Genomic DNA, 16,325 nt, shown 5'->3' on the forward strand with positions numbered 1-16,325 from the left:
ATGGCCATTCAAATGCGACCAAATTACATATTGATATTTTTTGGCACAGTCACTGTGTACAACAATGGGCCTTTACTATACAGATATTGGTATAGTATAGTTATTGTACTTTTTTTGGTCCAATAACAGTACTGTTATTTCCATTTTCCGTAATGAATTTTTCTTACTATGTCCAATTACATGAGGATTTTTTTTTCTTTGAAAATACTATATCCAAATGAAGGAAGAAATAAAAAAAATTCAGTACTATACTGGCCATATTTGGCCAGTACCACTAGTAGCTACTCAGCAGGGATGAAAATCTATCTATTTCTTGGGATTGGGGATCAGAGCACCCAAAGCCTTTCCGGCCTCAGCAAAGTCCCCTGAGAGGGGAAAATCTTCACAAAGCCACATAAGGCTGCTGAGTGATTTTGCAGTAGTTGAAGGGAATAGACAACCACATCTGGAGCCACAAACGTCTGCAGCCACAGAGAACAATCTCTCAACAGAACAAGACCTACCTGGTGTTCCTAAATAAGCCCTTGCTATTACCGCGAGGACCAGGTAGGTGGCATGGTTTGCCTGTACAATCATCAGGAGCTCACATGTCATTGTCTTATGTTTACAACTGGTTAAGTGTGTTATCACGGTAACCAGGGGCACAAAAAGTTACTATACCTGTATTCTTTGTTTCAGAGAAAAACCACAGAATACTATATGGGCCACTTGCAGCAAGGGCCAATACTAGTACAGTTATTAGTATAGGGTGGTACAACCAGACCTATACAATAACAGAAAGGCCCGGTTATAGTATAGTATAGGCCCATTGTTGCTGTGTATTAAAGATTGGTTGAAGTAAACTATGACAAAGGTTCAATTAAACACCACCTGCTGCCTTTGAGCCTCTGCATGTCAACTGACAGCAGTTGCACATTTTTTTCTTGCAGTGTAACTAAGTCCCTCTGTTAGAGAATTTGGGACTTGCAGAAGTTAGAGACACCTTGATGACGCTGTCAAAATAAAAGTGTGTCGCCTGATAAGAAGTGGCACTCCGCCACCTTTCTAGATAACTCCAGGTTTGTATGGTTAGTGGCACTGGGTTTCCACAAAGTACAAACCTCTTCAGTGCTCTGCTTTGAGCCTGATCTGATATGTCTAGTCTATGTAAGTTCCAGCCACTCCGCAAGCAAGTAAGATTTAGGTGGTAAAAACTCTCTGTGATCTTAGCAATACGCAAAAGCTCCGCAAGTGTATCTCTCTCCACAATAATAACGTAAGATGAGTAGTATATAGAATGATCCACAAACTGAAAAGTTTGGAAGGACTAAGATTGATTTCTTTAATCAGACTATTGTTTTTCCTCTAATTACAAGTTTTTCATAGTGTTATTTCAGAAGGGAAATTACCTAAGAGCAGGAAATTGGCCGCTCCAATGATTGAGATAAAGAAACAGAGAAAGAGTTTCTTGTTTGGTCTTTCTTAATCTGTTTTATGTGAATCACATCAGTGCCTGCCTGAGTTGTCTCAACTTCATTAAGCTTAGAAGTCCTTACCGGACACAAGAGAGTATCTTGCTTTTATCCGGCCAGTTCAGTTTAGCTAATTGGCAAAGGAGTCGTTCTGCGTCGTCTACATTTGTAGCGAGCAAACATCAGTTCAGCCTGCCATAACCTTTATGAACCTGGTTAACGATCCGAGTTGCTTACCAATTGGTTCTCCTGCTCTTTGAGTGGAATTGGTCTTGGTCTGGTCTTTTCCAACGTTGTCTAGTACAGAGAATGAGGCGTGAGCTCTCATCTATTTCTTTCTCAAGTTGGGAATCCAGCCGCTTACCTTTGGCGCTTGCTGTGATCCTTTCTGCGAGTCTCTTGTGGCTAGGATTATCCATGAGCTTATTCTTCTTGCTCGGGTACGTTGTACCTGTATACATTCATAGAATGTTATCAGTTTTCCAACTCCGCTGCGCTGGTTTTGGACTGCGGACTTGGGTTCGCTTTGCTTACCTTTGTCCGCAGCTGAATTAGATCCCAACATCTTTCTCAATTTATGAGAAAGATGTTGTTCACCTAGGTGTGCATTCTCACACAAACAAGTGAGAGAAAAGCCCCCCAAAAGGTCCCTGTTCCTCCACTTCCTCCACCTGCATAACTCCGCTCCCAGCCAACTTTGCCCGCATTCACTACACTCTGCATGCATCACTTCCCAGCAACGCTGAAACAAGTACAATACATGGAGTGCATCTGGTGAACGTTTTTCATTGAAGATACAGACCTACAAGTCCTATTTTTTGTTTTTGGCCCTCATTATGTATAGGATGGCTGAAAACAAAAAATAGGACCTGTAGGTCTCCATCTTCAATGAAAAATGTTTACCAGATACGCTCCATGTATCAGGGGGATTCAAAGTCGGCCATGCACGACTTGCATGCACTTTTGCAAGTTGGTTTTCAAGGCTTTTATTGAACACCAAATTTCAAAAAAACATTCAAGCATGCTTAGGGGGTGTAGTACAGTGTGGCTTGCATGCACTTTTACAACTTGGTGTTCAAGAATGAACTTGAACACCAACTTGCAAAAGTGCATGCAAGTTGTATCCGGCCAACTTTGAAACCCCCTATCGTACTTGTTTCAGCGTTGTTCCCAGCCTAGCACCTCTCCAATGCCTGTTCTCCCGCACCCTCTGACTAGCCACTGACCCCAGTCTCTACCTGGCGCGTCCGCCCCAATGTCATCCGCTTTGATGCCATCCGCTTCCGCTGCCCCAGGTCACCTGGTGCTGGTCCACACTATTCAGTCCATCCGTGAGTCCTGCCAAAGTCCTACTCCAAATGTTCTGCTAAGTCTGCATGTCCGGAGCATGGCTTGAACCCCGGTTCCCTCTTCCCCGTGACAAGTCCCCAGTCCCGCAGCTTCCACCAGGGATGCTTGGGGGGCACTCCCCAGTGAGTGCCTTACCTTGAATTGTTTTCATAACTCAGTGCAATGTCTACTACATCATATGTGTAATCAAACATGAAATGATATACAAGTATATATGAAGTATCCACAACTCAGCTGGAACTCTTCTGTAACTCAGTAGTAACTAAACTGGACCACAGAAAACAAATTGTCTGTAACCAAAGTTTAACTAAAGTGCAAAGCACCACTCACACATTGTTTGTACCAGAGGGTGACATCAATCTGAATGGTATTGGAACCATTTCATCATCCTGTACCCATTGCTGTGGCCTCATCAGAATGTGATTGGTTTGTGATTTGTCACCCTATTGTACGCTTGGAAAATAGGGTGACAAATCATAGTCCATCAGGGCAGTTACAGCTAAATATTTCTTAAATTTTACCCTCATTTACTTGGCAGAAATCCCCCTCTGGTATGGAAAGTGTCTGATTTGTCAGCCTCTTGTACGCGCGTATAATAGGGTGAAAAATCACACACTTTTCAGACCAAAGGTGAATTTTTGCCAATTAAATAAGGGTGACATGGTTTGGAAAAAATTCAGCTGGAAATTTCCCTCTGGTCTTGAAATTGTGTGACTTGTGTGTTATTTGTCAATCTATTGTACTAGGGTGACAAATCACACACTTTTCAGACCAGAGGGATATGTCCAGCTGAATTGTTTCCAAACCATGTCACCCTGATTTACTGGGCAAAAATTCCCCTCTGGTCTGAAAAGTGTCTGATTTGTCACCCTATTGTACGCGCGTACAATAGGGTGACAAATCAGGCACTTTTCATACCAGAGGGGGACTTCTGCCGAGTAAGTGAGGGTAAAATATAAGAAAAAATTAGTGTAACTGCCCTGATGGAATATGATTTGTCACCCTATTGTACGCGCGTACAATAGGGTGACAAATCACACACCAATCAAACATTTTTTAGAACAGAGGGGCATTTGCAGCTGATTGATTTATGAACTGTGTCACCCTTGTGTACCCAGCCAAAATACAGTTCTACTGCTCTTGTGCAAATATTTAAACATTTTGCACTTCTGATATTTTCTTTATCCAAATCTTTGCAGTTGCGTTTCAGGTGTGATATATATTTGATGAAGGCAGTTCACCCCAATGTAAAAAAAAATGGATAAGCAAGAGCTACCTGATTTTGAAATGTAGAACTTAAGTTAGGATTGACATGAACTTGACTTCAAGATGAATTCAACAGAGTTGAATGATAGTTCACATCCAACAGTTAAATATCACTCCAAATTAGATTGGTCTATAGTTCTTGCCCCGTCATCAAACAATTAACCATCACATTGTAAGGACTTCTGCCCTAGTTCAGACAAAAACTAACCCTAAATTCAGCTGTGGCACTCCCTGGGGAGTGCCCCCAAAGCTTCCCTGGTGTTCCCCGTGTGCTTTCTTAGCTGTAAATTCAAGGTTTTCACTCAGCCTATCTGCTTATCATTTGTTTGGATATGTAGACTGAGCATTTGCTCAGCCTTCCCACTGCATTTTTGCTTGTGCTGCAGTGAGTGGACATTCTATGCCACTAGCCTATATAAATCACCACAACGCAGGTAGGTCCTGGCATGGTCTAGCCATGATGGCTATTGGTCATTGTGTGATGATGCCCCAAGGATGGCTGGGCATACCTGACTAATGAAATGATTTCAGCCATAAACTCTTGGTTAGGGGGGGGGGGGGGGGTACATGGGGGGAACATGTGCAAAAAAATAGCATCCCACTCTCAGGGATGTCAGAGTGCACCCGCTGTGCTAACTTGACACAAGTCCCCCCTGGTGGGCACTGTGGCTGGCGGCAAAGCCGCCCCTCCTGCAGGGAGGGACTTGCATATCATCACAAATTTTACGCAGGAGCAGAAAGTCCATTTGGCTGGGAGGTTTTTAATTTTTTCATAGCTCTCCATAGGTCTGCCCCATTTGTGCATTATGCTACATTAATCACCAGGAAAAATAAACTGTCACTAGACTACAGGTGACATCAGCCTAAGTCCACTGAGCTACCCACCAGCTGCACAGTTGGCCGCATGGACAGCCCCCTGTAAAGGGGCCATTGTAGCCTAGTTGTGGTAGCACCAGAGCTGGAAAAAAGTGACAGTCGTTGTTGCTTGATTTCACCTGATGTCTGGTGACAATTGATTTTTCCTGGTGAATGTGCTTACAATTTAGCCTACTCATACTTTCTCTATCACTATCCGTTAACCTTGAATGATCTTTTGAAAAATTGAAGAATGTGCAAGTTTTGCAAATGAGGGTCCACTGGTTTGGGACTCCAGGAAACAGTTTTCTGGCTACAAGACAGCTGAGTGGCTCAAATTCTCCCCAAGGACAGTACTTCCAATTCTGTCTATTCAATTTTACTCTATCTTTCTTCCTTTTGGTGTAGCAGATACTTTCTGCTCATGCTTGAATTGAGAGATAACACATAAGCCTCTCCGCGCGGGTCACCCGGACCTCCGTTCGAGTGGTTTTGTTAAGCTAGCCCGCTGTGTATGTATCAGCTTAACCATCTAATTAGTGAGAAAACCTCACCAACGGTATGGAGCCAAACCACTGGGGAGGCTGGCAGTGGCAAGTAAACACACCAAGCTGACTATAACTGGCCCACCAAGAAAATTCCTGGTCCACAATCAGCTTGTATGTACTTGTTTGCCGAGGAAGATTTTCCCCCCAGCATGTAGGTACATTGTATACTTGCTAGCCAGGCGGGCTGTCAGAACATTTGCCTTGGTTAATCGATAAGGTTTCTTCTCCCGGCGCAAGTGATTGGCCAAAGGGAGTCCTCTCCAGCCCCTGCCAGCTGTTCAGCCAGGGAAAAAACCTGCTTGCCCAGTGGGCAGGGATGGTGTTTTTAATGCGGGTGCGAACTGCTTGCCCAGGATCATTCTTGGTGAACGATAATTTTTATTGCACTCACACACGGCCAGCAAAGCCTGGCCAGTTTTATAAGGATATTCTAGTTAACGTGAGATGCACGCGGGAGACTGTCTACGTAAGTTTGTATTATTCATCAAATCATAATGGCGAGAAATCTAGTGTGCGCGCATAAGTATGCCTCGCGTGATCAAGTACTCGGTTGCTGGTTGCTTTTCTTGAGGCTATCGTAAAGATCTGGAGGGTTGTCGTTCTACAGTACCAGTCGGATCGTTCTGAGCGTTATATACGTATTTAGGCGATCTTCTGCTGTCACGAGTAATCAAGTACGTTTCGGTCCAAGAGGGACCCCTCGCAGTTGGATCCCATGCCGGCTCGCTCCTCCTGTCTCGGCCACGATCGATTCCGACTCCACCTCGAGCGGACCTATGGTAATCCGCGTCTCGTGTCACATCGGCCGGCGGTGGTCTGTATGGGCGAGGGCTTGCGTTGAGCTCCGGATACAAATCGGGGACCGTCGATCGAGGAGGTTCCTTCAGCCCTTTGCGAGCACCAGTAATCGGGTCCCAAGCCCAGCGAATACCCCCCTCTCGGTATGGATTGTCGTTAAAACCGAGCTCGTCGAGCTTCAGACTCAGAGCCAAACACTTTTCCCAGAGGTCTCTCCTAAATTTTGAGATGTCCGGAGCAGTAGCGACACCGTTGACCGACACGCGACGAGAGAACGTATCTGCTCGCATCATAAGATCGTACCGGAAAGCTGGCAGGAAACCGTGAACGCTATGTAAGTGGTCCACGTTTTCTTTGTGTCCTAGCATCATATCTGCAAAATCGGTTAAGCCGTAGACCTCTTTCAACGCAGTATGAAAGTTTCGATGGTTATTCGTCCAGGAGCTAAAGCTTTGAGACCACTCGTTCGGGTACGGATGTCCAGCATACCGACCGCGTTCTTTATGATTTCTTGAACGCTTGGGTACGTGACAGATGTGTGAGGCCTCCTGCCACTCTTTATTGAATATTGTCAATGGTAAGGGCGACCTGAGCTCTCGAATATTTTGCTCAAAGAAATCGCCAAGTCCTAAACTCGTATGTGCCGATACAGCCCCTGTGACAAACAATATTCCTTCTTCCTCGACGGCCTCGTCCACTTTTTTCTCTGGTTCAATTGTCTCTTCTTTTTTTTGGAGCGTTGAAGAAGTGGCTGGGGTTTTAGTCCTTGATCTTTTTCGGTGACCTTGTTTGACTGTAGCCACTGGCGGGGGTCGATGTTTGACAGGCTGAGAGGGACTAGGTTTGGCCGATGCATCGACGGGTTTCGTTTGCACTTTGAGCAGTCGGCAAAACATCTCAGAGGCGGCGAGGTCGCCTCTCAGGTCTGCATCCATGGCACACTTCCATAAACGTTCCCTATCGTCGTTTCCGAGTACGTGGTTGATGGTAGAATCTTCGGGTTCCAGGCCATCATTATGACCAATCGCAATTTTCACGTCTTCCTCAGCAACGGCGGTTGTGTCTGCACAGGTCGAGTCTTCGGAGTCTGAAATATGTACCATAGAAAGGGTTAACTGCCGGTCATCTTTCATCATTCATCTGTATAAATACACTTTACCAGATGTATCGGATAATTCAATAAAATTTGCTCCACCAATTATAGATGTTGCATTTGATTTTGCGCAGTCTCTCCGAGTGATGCTGGCCATCTCGTCGATAACAGTGATTTCATCTGCTGGTGATTGCTCTCTGATACTCCGCTTCCCAGGATGTGCAGCAAGCTTCCTCGGTGGTTGCACAGTGGATCCCGGATTAGGTTTGCTATGCGCAGCTTTGAATGCGGAGGGCTGGGATGCCGACAAGCTAGGGTTGACATTGACACCTGCCGCCTGACTATCAGAAAGACGGTTCACCGTAGGTTTTGATTCGACGCGTTTGGTGCCGCTGGACATTTCGCCAGATAGTCCAATCGATTGGGGCGGATTGAGGGCCAATGTGACAAAGGCGATTAATGAAAATGTAGGAGAAGCAACTGGCGAAGCGGGCAGATGAGGAGAGATGTCGAAGTGTGATTGTGGTGAGATCACAAGTCGGAGGTTTCAGTCGCAAGCTTCTTCCGTCCGTTCTCATAAGAAAATCTGAAGGAATTCCCTAATTACGGTATTTATTTAAATGGAAGAGCAGCGAAACATCTGAGATATTTATGTACATCCTCGCATCAATCTTGAGTTTCAGCAGGGCCAGGCAGGGCCATTAATCTCAGGTTCAGCTATCGGGACCTGTTACATATGTATTTGGCACGTGCTCCCGCCCTGGCTCTCATTTTTTAATGAAGTCCCTGCCGGTGGTCGGAGGCGGCGCCGTCCCGCGGGACGGTGTCTCACGCGTACTCGATCAAGTTTGGCCATGTTTGGGACCTGGCTCGCTCGGGTTGGATAGACCGCTTCCGGGAATTCTATACACGCGTTCCGGATCCGGACATCAGACCAAGGCCCAACTTTTTGTAAAAATCGAGGTCGCCTCTGAGCCTCCGTTGTTCTTTCCTCATCCAGCACCATCAGAGTCCGATTTGCTGATGATAATGGTGGTCCATGTTTGGGGCCTTGGACATGATCTTGTCCCACATCTCCCCAAACAACCTGTCGGCCGATTTCTTTTATTCCTTAAACACACATACTTCTACAAGTGTTTGCCAACACATTTCTAGGCGCAATACCCGGATCCTACCGCACATTCTTTTACCACCCCGCCTTCCCCCCCCCCCCCCCCAGAAAACAGTCTAAAAGTGAAAAACAGGCCACCCAACAAATCACTTTACCTACTCTCGTTTACAAGCAACTTTCTGGTCACAGTGGATTAATAGCATGAACATGCTTTTGACAGTACTGGCCATCCCGATCCTGGTGAACTATGTCACATCAAGTCCAGATCCATCGTTCCCCTCAGGCAGTGCAAGGGTCCAACATCGACACGAGCGACCTGGCTACGACCAAGATTCAGAAGAATCGAGATGTCCTCGCCCTTTGCATTCCTGCCCAATCATGACCGCTCACCATCTATCGAAACCTAACCCTAACCATTCTATCATTCCCACTCCCGTTAGAAAACACAAGACGAGCGCATGGGAATGTGTGGATTTGCAAGAAGAGCTTACCGCTTGTGGAAGCTGCGATAACGACGTGCGCTTTTTCTCTTGGGACTTGAACACTTATCATCCCAATAACCAAGCTGATGAATTCTATACATTTCTAATGTCTCTTGTCCCAAAAAAGTGCACGCGTATACCTCATGTGAAGGGTGTAGGTTGCGAGGAAGGCACATGTCGTATCCGTAAGAACTGAACTCATCTCCCCAACATTGATCTTGATGACCTCTCTTTTTTTGTCATAAACTGAATGACTGACATTGAATCCTTTTTTTTTTTTTTTGCGTTCTTGAAATTAATCCGAAAAAAGTATCATGCAAAACTGGATTTTCGCCACATTTCCATAAGGAGAAGGATGGCAGATTAAGGATAACAGGGTGTGTGTCGAAAAAGTCTCACCACAAGTTTGATTTCTTTGGCTCGTTGAATCAGCGACCCGGCGGGTCAAGAAAGAAGCGGTGAAACTACAATCATCCCTATCAGTATCATCGTCTCTTTCGCCTGAAATAATTCTGCATTGATCTTCTTCGACCTCGGCAAGCGGCCAACTTAATCAACTTTCAGAGGGTCTTTCTCGTATTCCTCTACACTCGGCTCATTTTCTTTTAATCATTCCCATTTCCGCTTTGTGGAAATTGCTTCTTTTTTCTTTCCTCTTGGCACTGCAAAATATATTTGAAAACTTATTATCCTGAAAGAGACGCCGTAACGAGTGAGCTCTTTGGACTATTTGGCTGGCGCTGCTGTTAGACAAGATGATGGTGGTACGTCATATAAGTAATGGCATGGTTGAGAGTGAGCGGCGAGTCTGGTACGAAGCAGGTGTTTTCCTGGTCTCCAAGCCTCCAAAACTTCGACATTGCTAAAGATCCAACGCTGAAGTCGTCGGCAGGTCGACGAAAACAACAAGAGAAATTTCGATCAAGCACTAAGAGGCTACAAGCTCGTCACAAGAGCTGGAAGCAAAACCTTGTAAGAGTGAAGCTGTACCAAAAACTAAGAGCTGATCCGGGCAAGCAGGATTGGAAAGCAAAAGGTCCAGTAATTGAGTGTTGTGACCAATTGAGATTAAAGGTTTGTTGACGCGGCTGGAGTGGAAATGGTTTGAATATGATTTCAAAGTTAAATGACCAAGATCGCAGTGCCAGATCAAGCTTATCCATTATTCTTCTATTTTTTACGGCAAATAAGGGCAGCGTGCAGCGTAGTCACAGTCACTGAGATGCAGTTTTCCAAATATGCCTGCAGATGATGTTGACCAAAGAATCTTTCAACATGAAACTGAGGGTTGCAAGTTGAGACGCTGCAAGACGCCGACATTGATGGTCTTTCCCATGGGGAAGTTGATAGTAGGCTGGTGAGGACTGCAGTGGTCGTAGTCTCCAGGATATGGAGGAAATTGGTCGAGATTGGCGTCGCCTGTGAGGGTGAAAGAGTCTCCTGGTCAGTCCAGATGGTCTATAAATTGCACGAGCCGCCAATCCACAAAGCTTTAAGTTCAAGAAACAGCTGGCACGAAGAATGCCGCTGTTGGTTTGGTTCGGTCTGATCTTGATGTAAATATGTAGTTCATCCCATCGCAAATCACGACATGCTCCTTGCTGAGTTTGCGGATGGTGGAGGATAGGAGACTTGCCCGGGCCACCTTCTCCGTCTCACTTTCTGTGATCCTGGAATTGCTCGTCAAATTCAACATATCCAGTTAGTCGGTCACCATCGTACGCAGCCCGAGACAGTCCCAGCAGCGCGTCATTGATCAGGATCACAGTGTTTGCGGATGGAGGGTCGGATGCTTGGGCAATCTTAGATTCCAGCAGTTGCTCGATTTGGTCTGCGCGAGTGGTTTTGCCAGAGAGCATGGAAAGCCGACACAACAACCAAGGCCATCGCGGCGCATTCGGTCTTGTCGGGCAAAAAGGGGTGAGATTAGCCAGACCCAGTGACAGCTCACGTGAAAGGCCTGGCGACAGTTCCTGAACAGGCTCGACCTAGCCCTAAGCTGATGGGGACACCGCTGAGGGGCGCAACGAAGGATTCCCCAAGTGACCGGCCCTTTCGACACCCCCGGCAACCCCAGACGCGATGGTCCAACGAGTGACTCTTCGAACCCGGAAATCATACAACACCTCCTCGAACTTGAGGAGAATCATCAAGACACCCGGTCAGCCCGACCACCCCGCGGTCCTCTTGTTGATCACCAGAAGAGATGGGTGTTTTCTGACGACCTCTCGCCGTTTTTCATCCCCCGATCCCAGGTGGCAAGCTCTCCTACCTCCGACTGCACAAGCAGGCCACCGCCCCAAAATGCGGTGACTGCCGCATCGCTCTCCCCGGTGTTCGCAACTCTCAAGACAGCCTCACCCCTCATCGGTTTTGCTGAACAGTCCTTGATGTCCTAGGTTCCCGCTCTCCGGCCCGTCCGCTACGCCACCGTTTCCAAGCGGGTCAAAACCGTCCAACGCCCATACGGAGGCTCCCGGTGCGGAAACTGTGTCCGAGACAGGTCGGTTGCCCGTTTCGCATGTTCCAGGAAAACCCTGTGGATATACTGAGACCATCTACTGCATGGTTTTTCCTGTAGAATTGTCCGAGCCTTCTTGGTCGAGGAGGCCAAAATTGTCAAAAAGGTGTTGAAGAGTCAGGCCGTCCCCAAATCCAAGAAATAAACTGGCCCCCTCAGCGCAACTCCACCGCGGGTGCTAGCATGCCGTGCTATCTATCATTTAGCTCGCACGCTACCAAGTCCAGGGCCACCCGGGTCGCTATCCGGGGTATCATGAGCCTCGGGGTCTCGCCCACTAGCTCCTGTGACACCTGCGTTTTTTTCTTGTCATCCCCTCACCCCAAACACCCCTCCAGCACATATACATATACCTCGAGCAGGGGCACTCGAGGCTTGGTGAAAGCCATGTATGCGTAAAATTCTCAAAATAACTCCCGTGCGGTGGATGCCACAGGCGGCCGCAATAGTAGCATAGGAGCCAAATTACATGGCAAACTTTTGCCACCGCGGAAAGCTCCCGTGGCGAAGCTGCTCTGACTCATCTTGGTGGTTGAATTCCGATCAACCACACAGCCTGTGTTGATGAAACTTAGTGCAATCCTGGATGTTTCCCAACACATGCCATGCAAGCCCATGGCCCGCTGCTATGCCAACCGTCCACGCGCCAAGCCGGAATTCGACGAGGGGCACCGGGATGCATGGACTGGATGTCGCAGATAGAGTCTGGTGCCAGAGGAGCTGACACGAAGAGAGAAAGTAGCTTGTATCCAGTGAGGAGAGGCTCGATGATCCAAGCTGGGCTAAACCCAAGACTAAGCTGTAGTAGAAGCATATTTACATGGCATCTAAGCGTTCTAACAGAATCGAGGGACCTTGATTCTGTGCAGCGTCTTGCTCCAAACAGGACGTCCCCCACCCAGCACTGGCTGAAAAAAAGCGGTGTGCTGCCTAGAGGGGGGTACCCAAAAAAAGCCATAAGGGCACTCTCAGGAATGGCATACAACAGGCGGTTCCAAACTGCCTCCCGGAACACGTCCAGGCCAGACCAGAGATCGGCAGTGCCCGGCGCCGCCCGGCAGGTCCCGCCCACACCCACACCCGTCCCGCACCGGCCAGACGGACCCGGGGAGCCCGTTTCCGTGGTGAAAAGCGGGGCGCCCCAAGGAGTGAGTACCGCTTGTCCCGCCGGGGGAAGCATGCAACCCCCGTTGGTTTGAGCTGCCCCAGGTATGTCCTTCCCGGAGTCCCCCCATTGGCGATTTCTTGCTCAGCCAAACTGTTGGCTGTGAGCATAGGTGCCTCGCTCCAGGAGGCAGGCGGCAGCGTCTCCGCCGGCCCCGGCAAGCCTCCCCCCGGGGGCGGGGGGGGGGGGGGGGGTAGGACTCCGTGTGAAGACAGGTTTACCCACGGATGGGCCCGTGATCGACAGCCATTGGCGGAGGACCCACGCACGAAAATCAATTCAAAAATCATGGGATTCATACAATTTTAAAAGATATTTTTGGCTTTTCTTGCCAACTTTTAACCACATTTTGAGGAGAAATTAGCAGTACAATATTATTCTGCCTTTAAGCGTACATGTGCCCATCTTTTCAGAAAAAAATTATCATGTTTGGGTGTGAGCCAAAGTGGCTTGAAACATTCATACATTTTCGTGCGTGCCCTCTGGCCGCGCATGCCTGGGTCCTATTGGCGGGCGGGGAAGACGGACGGGGATCTGTCTGCCGGGCGCCGGGTTACGGCCCTTGGCCCGATTCCTCAGGGCCTGAACACTCGGGCCCCGAGCCGGACGAAAGCCGGACGAACAAGCGTGCAACGACGACACACACGGAGGGCAGACGCGCGGCAAGCAGCACCCAGCTTTGTCCGGCGACCATACATATACACGATGATTTGTAGAACGAAGAAAACAGCAGCAGACGAGGCCAGAAAACAAGTGCGACGAGGACTTCAAGTATGGGTGTGCGGAGGAGGGAGGGGCCCGAGCTGGTTAGCGACCCGGAAGGCGAGGTTGATCTCGTCGGTCCAGCGCTGAGCGGCCTCGGCCTTATCCTCGAACCTGCGCACGAGCACCGGCCTGCGTCCGCCGGCCGGGCCAGACGCGCCCTCCGGCGTCGTCAAGTCGGACGTCGGGACCTGCACACACAGCGGACCCAGGAAAAACGCGGTCAGTCTTCTGCCCGGCCGGCTGTGGAGCAGGGAAAGAGACTCAGAACGGTTTCGAGCCGGAAGCAGCGGCTGTCCTCGAAGACGACGCTCTTGAAGAGCTGGAACTGGCTCGAAACCGGCGACGACGGGGAGTCTTGTCCCGAGGTGGGGTTGGGGTTGTGGGGGTGACGGAGGACGGCGGTGGAGTTAGTGGCTTTAGAGGACGCGGAATGGTTGTCGGAGGAGGAGGCATTAGAGGGCGTTTTCGAGTGCTCGAAGTCTGCGCCCGGCACTGCCCTTGCCGACGATGATGAAGATGTTGTTGTTGGCGGAGGGGGAGGAGGTGCAGGAGAAGGATCAGAGGTGTCGGGGGACGGCAGCGGCTTGAAGAGGACCTCGAACTTGACCCGAATCTTCGAGCTTTTGGGCTCCTCCTTGACGCACAACAGACGCGGGAAGTCGGTGAGGATCAGCTGCCGCTTCTTCTTCCGCTTGCCCCGCAGACTGCCCACGACCATCTCCCGCGTCAAGGAGGCCGGCGTCTTGCCTGTGCTGCTGCTGCTGCTGGTTCCGGAAGGGCTCCAGAGCTCATTGACTACCGACGAGTAGATCACCAACTCGTTCGGAAGATAGACTTCTACCCTATCGATCGAATCCGTTTTTGTGGTTGGGCAAGCACATTGTTAAGCGTCTGTGCTGGGATGGGCTTTCCTTGCCCGGTTATCGGGGGGAGAGAGCTTACCAGGTCATCTCGCCACTAGAAGTACAGACATACGCGTCCTCCTTCGACTTCCTCCGCCCGGCGCCGAGCAGCCAAGACTTGCGTTTAGAGAGCGCGTTGCCCAGGGAGGAAGGTTTGGGTTCGGGAGGCGGTTCATCATCGTCATCTGTGTGGTGGGCGGGGTCGACGGGGGGAGGATACTGCAGTGAGGAGGGGTCGGGGACGGGAAGCATCGGAGGAGAAGGAGGAGGGGGGAGGAAGAACTCGGGGAGATAGACGGGGCCAGCAGCCGACGGGGAGGGCTGGTCGTCGGGCGGGCGAGCGGGGGCGGCGAGGAGGAGGCCGGGCTGGAGCGTGGGCGGGTCCTGCTCCCAGAGCCGGTGCCAGTCGAGGGGCGCGAAGAACGGATGGGCCTTGATCTCCTCGATCCCCCCGTGCTCGGGCGACGCGCCGATGCGCCTCTCCGGCTCGAGCACCAACAGCCGCGCGACCAGGTCCTGCGCCTCCGTCGGGAACCCCGCCGGGAACTCGTACTCCAGATGGGTGATCTTCTGGAAGGTCAGGTATTCGCTGCGCGAGCGGAAGGGCGGGAGCCCGGCGATCATCTGGAACAACACACAGCCGAACGCCCATAGATCCGAGCTGTCGATGAGACCGAGATGGGTAAGCTCGCAAGTCGGACAAAAAAAGGGGGGGGGGGGCAACTAAACTGTACCTTTTGCTGGTGGTTTTCTGGACGAGTAGTTCCGGACTGACGTATTCGGCCGTTCCGACGAAGGAATGGGACCGTTCTGGATGGGCATGTCAAGTCAGAATGGGTCAAAGGGGGCGATTCGCAAGCAGCTACTGACCACCAGCGTCTTGTTCGTTCGCGGCGGTGTTCAGGATCTTGGCGCTTCCGAAATCAGCGATCTTGATGCGCATCTCCGCGTCCAGCAGAATACTAATCAACACAAAGTCAGCCGTCTTGCTGTTTGTTTGTTTTGTGTGAGAATGGAGGCTTGCTTTTCGGGCTTGATGTCCCGATGGATGACGCCTCTGGAATGCATGTGCTGGATGGCGGATAGGATCTGTGCGGCATAGAACCTGGCACAGTCGGTTGAGAATGACCCCAACTACAAGCAGACTCAGTCTGTCGACCTGTGATGATGGTATTTGAAGAGAGAGAGAGAGAGAGAGAGAGTGGACAAACTGTCTTGATAGATCGCAGGATTTCGCCCTTGGGGGCATATTCGAGCAGGTAGTCTGGGCGAAGAAGGTGTTAGTGTGTATCTGGGCAGCGATCGTTGGTTGGCGCAGACTGACAGAGCGAGGCCTCGTCCTGGAAGGTCGAGTAGAGCCGGATGCAGCCCGGATGGCGGTCGAGCAGGTTGAGGGTGTCGCGCTCGATGGCGACGTATTTGGTCTTCTTCTCCTTCTGGATGTGGCGCTTGTCGAGCACTTTGAGTGCGAACTGCTTGTTGGGGGGCTGCTTGTCGGTGACGTGGTAGACGGTCGAGTAGGATCCCTCGCCGAGGATGTCGCCGACCTGTGTGTGTGTGTGTGTGTGTGTGTGTGTGTGTGTGTGTGTGTGTTGTCAGTGGATCTGTTTGTTTTGTTTTGTTTTGTTTGAGTGGATGACTGACGATGAAGTCGTTGATGCGCTTGGGGGTGGAGTGGGTTCGAGGGAGTGCTGGGCGTGTGGGCTGGTTTCCGGCTGTGGTTAGCAGTGGGCTGAGTCTGGCGGGTATGCGGAGGGGGACTGCCTGGACGCTCGAGGTGCTTCTGGCTGAGCTGGCCCTGCTGACTGCTGCTCCGCCGGGCGCTGGCTCGGCGTGGAGCGAGGCTGGTCCTGGCTGGAGGGGGTCCAGGCTCGGTCTGCGCTCCGCTGGCTGGCTCATCGTCATCGGCAGTCGCAGGACACAGCCACTGGCCCACGAGTCAGCCCGGGCAGCTCAGCCGGAACACCTCCCCCGGGGACACACCGAACACAAACTGAAACCCGAGGTAAAACATCGCG

The 16,325-nt window shown here is 50.2% G+C and overlaps 5 protein-coding genes across 5 annotated transcripts; 2 read left to right on the forward strand and 3 right to left on the reverse strand.

The window, feature by feature from the left end:
• Positions 1-6,042: 6,042 nt before the first annotated feature.
• Positions 6,043-7,761, reverse strand: PtA15_11A594 (uncharacterized protein; the record flags this gene model as incomplete). The annotated part of the gene is made up of 3 exons (XM_053161518.1): positions 6,043-6,359; positions 6,903-7,355; positions 7,428-7,761. 3 exons carry the CDS (start codon positions 7,759-7,761, stop codon positions 6,043-6,045), a joined length of 1,104 nt encoding a protein of 367 aa, XP_053025457.1.
• A 912-nt stretch (positions 7,762-8,673) lies between these two features.
• On the forward strand, positions 8,674-9,416 carry PtA15_11A595 (uncharacterized protein; the record flags this gene model as incomplete). The annotated part of the gene is made up of 3 exons (XM_053161519.1): positions 8,674-8,988; positions 9,082-9,139; positions 9,265-9,416. The coding sequence occupies 3 exons, from the start codon at positions 8,674-8,676 to the stop codon at positions 9,414-9,416; spliced, it is 525 nt and encodes a 174-aa protein (XP_053025458.1).
• An 808-nt stretch (positions 9,417-10,224) lies between these two features.
• Positions 10,225-10,813, reverse strand: PtA15_11A596 (uncharacterized protein; the record flags this gene model as incomplete). Its single annotated transcript, XM_053161520.1, has 2 exons — positions 10,225-10,373; positions 10,669-10,813. The coding sequence occupies 2 exons, from the start codon at positions 10,811-10,813 to the stop codon at positions 10,225-10,227; spliced, it is 294 nt and encodes a 97-aa protein (XP_053025459.1).
• A 223-nt stretch (positions 10,814-11,036) lies between these two features.
• On the forward strand, positions 11,037-11,620 carry PtA15_11A597 (uncharacterized protein; the record flags this gene model as incomplete). Its single annotated transcript, XM_053161521.1, has 4 exons — positions 11,037-11,115; positions 11,210-11,289; positions 11,354-11,457; positions 11,536-11,620. 4 exons carry the CDS (start codon positions 11,037-11,039, stop codon positions 11,618-11,620), a joined length of 348 nt encoding a protein of 115 aa, XP_053025460.1.
• Positions 11,621-13,407: 1,787 nt separating this feature from the next.
• On the reverse strand, positions 13,408-16,212 carry PtA15_11A598 (uncharacterized protein; the record flags this gene model as incomplete). Its single annotated transcript, XM_053161522.1, has 9 exons — positions 13,408-13,593; positions 13,674-14,247; positions 14,348-14,968; positions 15,042-15,117; positions 15,178-15,269; positions 15,332-15,441; positions 15,519-15,571; positions 15,632-15,833; positions 15,952-16,212. The coding sequence occupies 9 exons, from the start codon at positions 16,210-16,212 to the stop codon at positions 13,408-13,410; spliced, it is 2,175 nt and encodes a 724-aa protein (XP_053025461.1).
• Between the last annotated feature and the right edge of the window lie 113 nt (positions 16,213-16,325).

This window comes from Puccinia triticina, chromosome 11A (assembly GCF_026914185.1).
Source record: "Puccinia triticina chromosome 11A, complete sequence".
NCBI lineage: Eukaryota > Fungi > Basidiomycota > Pucciniomycetes > Pucciniales > Pucciniaceae > Puccinia > Puccinia triticina.